The following is a 3,796-nucleotide window of genomic DNA, read 5'->3' on the forward strand; positions in this document are numbered from 1 at the left end:
CAGACAGGCAGCCAAGAATCTCTGTGGAGATTTTATGCATGAACTCCTTCCCTGCTGGCTGCTGCCAGAGAACCGACTGCCTCCAGCCTCAGCCCTGGGGCTTATATGTGCCTAGGGCCCTGCCTTCTTCTGGGCAGCTGGCCAGGTGCAGGTGCTAGATAATTCCCTCATTAGCCTGCTGCCACTGCAGCCTGCACCTGTGGGGTGTTCCTGTCTGGCTTCTAGGGCCCTCTAAGGGCAGAAACTGCCTAGAGAAAGGAGCAGGCACACCTTAGTGTCCTGTGACACCTGAATATCCAGGGGTCAAAAAAACGATTGGGAAAAAAAAAAAAAAAAAGCAGAGCAGTGTCCACACAGGCAGCATGCGCCACTCAAAAGTGGAGCTGGGCTGCCTGGAGCCACACTGCAGCTGCTGGCCAGACTCCGTGTGGTAGAAATCGCTGCGACTGCAGCCCCAAGACCCCAGGTAAGGCTGCTGGGCCCAGCCTCCCCTGCCCCACCCAGGGTAACTTGCCATGTGCCAAAGCACATGTCACACAGGTATTCCCCAGAGACAAGTAGCAGCAGTGCAAGGTGCGCTGCCGCTATTTGTCCCTGGGGAACCAAACGCCCATGCTAGTCTGGACATGGCCTTTGCTGAATAAGAAGAATCCTCATCTGTCAGTAAATGAAGGTCCAATAAGGGTTTAAATGGAAATACATGGATCTCTACTTTCAAAGTTTATCTTCACAACAGAGTGTACCACTAGCTTCATTCTACAAAAGGCTAAGAGTTAGTGATTTTCTCAGGATCACAAAGCATGTCTTTGGGAGAACAACAATTAATCTTCTGCCTTTGAAAGTCCCAGCTAGTGCTTTAACCACCTGATAATTCTTACTCCCATTTCCATCATCTCAACTAGGGGAAGCTAGCACAACTTGGTCCATACTGGCAAAGGTATACAAATCTTAACCATTATGAACTGCATGGCATTAGGGCCACGTTGCCTTTTGTAAAATGATAGTTTCTTAGTTGATTTATTTTAAAAACAACAAAATAATACTCAAAGGCTTAAAAGCAATTTAGGATTTTATTGTACAACTGCTTCAGGCACTAGTACAAAACATCATTAAAAATAACTGTACATGATATAATATTTTTACAAAACATTAATAGGACTCCATTTTAGAAGTTTGCATTGTTAAGAGGTAACTTTTGGATAATAATCTCTTTCCCAAAAGCATTTAGTTGCCTTGACTACACAAGACAAATGTATGTGCATGCACACATGTAAGTATATTTCATATGTGCGCACATGTGAATTTTCATAATATTATTTACATTTTAGTTGTAGGGAACACCAAGTGTATCCATCACCATTCGAATAGCCTGAAGAGGATCCACAATTTCTCGCATGTTATCTTTCCTCAGAACCCAGTCTGGTTTAATCCTATGGAAAAAAAAATGGCCTAAAGTCAGAAAGGCACACCCTTTTCAAAAGAAAACAGCAGACGTATTTTTAAATAATTCTCACCTAGAAACTACTTTTGTTCGTACTGGAGTTACAGGAACAAAGTAATTCCCATGTACAGGTGCAGCTGTCTTGTGTTTTGAAAGTGTTCTTTCTGCCTCCATTTTGTGTTTACGAGCTATAACTTTATACAGGCTCTGAATGCGAACAACAGCTCTAGGTTTGCTTTGAATTTCCTAAGAAAGGGAAATGAAACACAATCAATATGCAAACAATTAGTAAATTAATGCATACAAGAAAAAACAAACTTTCCTCAATGTAGTCTCAGTTTTCCACAGCATCCTGGTCATGCACATTTGGGAGGTCTGTAAGTGTTTTTTAACCAGATATTTGCAAATATCCAATTTTATGTCTTAGGACTCCAAAACTAATTGCAACTACATGGGTACACATGCTCAAATAGACAAGACCCATGTTACCATCAACAACTGTAACGCTCAAGAAACATAGAACTGATCTGAACAGATTTACATGATAGGGTGGATAACCAGTTGGTAGATATTTGTAGAGCAGAACCTGGTCTACACTAAACACTCCTGTATGTTGTTACCACCAGAAGCTGCATGGATGAAATTAATTTCAGAATTACTGTATTTACCCAAATCCAAAACAACTTCAAATTTAAGACAACCCCTTCAATAATCAGCATGGAAAGCAGATGTGGGAAGTGAGGGCCCCATCCTGCTGCATGTCTCCCATCTCACATCCCCGTGCAGCCCATTGTCCATTTCCTGCCCCTCACCACGCACACATACACACACCCCTTCTCTTCTGCTCTGGATTGGGGCAATCAGCAGAAGCAGCAGCCCAGACCAACCAAGCAGCAGCAGTGGCTGCTTGCAGCTTAGCTGGGTCAGGGCTGGAGGAACCGGAGCCAGAACACCTCCCACTCCCTCCAATGTTTACTATGGGGGGGGGGGGGGGGGGGGTCAATTGTCAGAAACAGGACACTTCTTCGATTTGAGTAAATACTGTAGAGATTGTTTCTACAGACAATGGTACAGGGCAACATGTTTCAAAATTGTACTGCCAGCAGCATTTGAGAATACCAAGCAAGAAGCCTTCTCCTGCAGGGGGCAGCAATAGCACAGAAATATTTAAAAGTCTCACCAAGAAAAAATATGAGTGATTTATCAGGTAGAATATAATGTAAACTCTGGATAATTATCAACTTTTTCAAACAGCCAAATCTCAGGATACAAAGACCTTGAGCAGATGAGGGCATGTGCACTACAACAAGGTGAAGCACTCACCATTTTCAATATCGGAGCCAAAAGTTTAATATCAACAGGACTCCGTTCCAAGTAATTACAACAGCAGTTGATAACTATAGATACCTATGCAAATATGTCAAACATCTGAAAAGAGGCAAAACTGTATGAAATTGCTAATCAAAAAGTATGAAGACTTACTGAAGCTCTCCTTGAGTTCTTTAAAAGAATGGCCAACAAACAACAGGTCTTTGTGAAAATGCTTCCACCTTTCTCTGAAATTTTATCACCAGCCTTCCCTCTGTACCTCTGCAGCAGGTCCAGGAGTGTATCTATAGAACTTTCCACTTCATAAACTGCTTGGGTTGTTTTTTCATACTTGAAAAAAACCCAAAAAACCCCATTATAATAGCAGATCTTCAAAAAGCCATTTCAGACGAGATAAAACTGTTCTCAAATCTGACCAATTCTGTGATACACATTTTAACAAGTTAAATGTGCTAAATTGCAGATTTCATTTAATTTTTTTAAGGTAGCCTTGAAGCAGAACAACCAATGTGCATATTTTGCCATCTTTATTTTTAGCCTGTTTGTCTAACTGAGGTTCTCCTCTCCAAAACCTTTTGGAAACAAATGTTTCATACCTTTTATGTAAGTCCATAACATTATATTAAAGCTTAGCTCACCGATTAAAATACTATTTTCTAATCAAACTGATATTTTTAAGTTATACACAAAACACATTCTTTGGACAATATTTTTGACCTGCACCCTATACATTCCATTCATTTCAGTATATCAATTTATTAAGGCTGCGCGAAGCTTCAGTCCCTGATTCAATTTGGTGGACGTTCGGCTCGATTCGGTGGCCAAATCTCCAAATCTGAATCGAATCAGAAGACCCTTTTATCTATCTGAATTGAATCAGAACCCTTCAAATTGTTTCGGAGAAATTCAGAAAGATTTGGAGATTCAGACAGAGACAGCTTTAAATGCTTTTTCTACACACCTGTAGGTAGCAGGGGCTCATGAGTGCTGCGATACTGGAGCGCATGGAGGGTTCCACAGAAGAGC

The 3,796-nt window shown here is 41.4% G+C and overlaps 1 protein-coding gene across 1 annotated transcript in view; it reads right to left on the reverse strand.

The window, feature by feature from the left end:
- Positions 1-1,133: 1,133 nt before the first annotated feature.
- The window catches only part of ASPM (abnormal spindle microtubule assembly), a 62,795-nt gene continuing 60,132 nt past the window's right edge, over positions 1,134-3,796 (reverse strand). Inside the window, exons 27-29 of the mRNA XM_006038182.3 lie at positions 2,924-3,100; positions 1,515-1,687; positions 1,134-1,430 (exon numbers count right to left, since the gene is read on the reverse strand). Of these exons, the coding sequence (XP_006038244.1) occupies positions 1,325-1,430; positions 1,515-1,687; positions 2,924-3,100 (456 nt within the window). The 3' untranslated portion in view covers positions 1,134-1,324. The remainder of the gene's footprint in view (positions 1,431-1,514; positions 1,688-2,923; positions 3,101-3,796) is intronic.

Source organism: Alligator sinensis, unplaced genomic scaffold (genome assembly GCF_000455745.1).
Source record: "Alligator sinensis unplaced genomic scaffold, ASM45574v1 scaffold139_1, whole genome shotgun sequence".
NCBI classification, from domain to species: domain Eukaryota; kingdom Metazoa; phylum Chordata; order Crocodylia; family Alligatoridae; genus Alligator; species Alligator sinensis.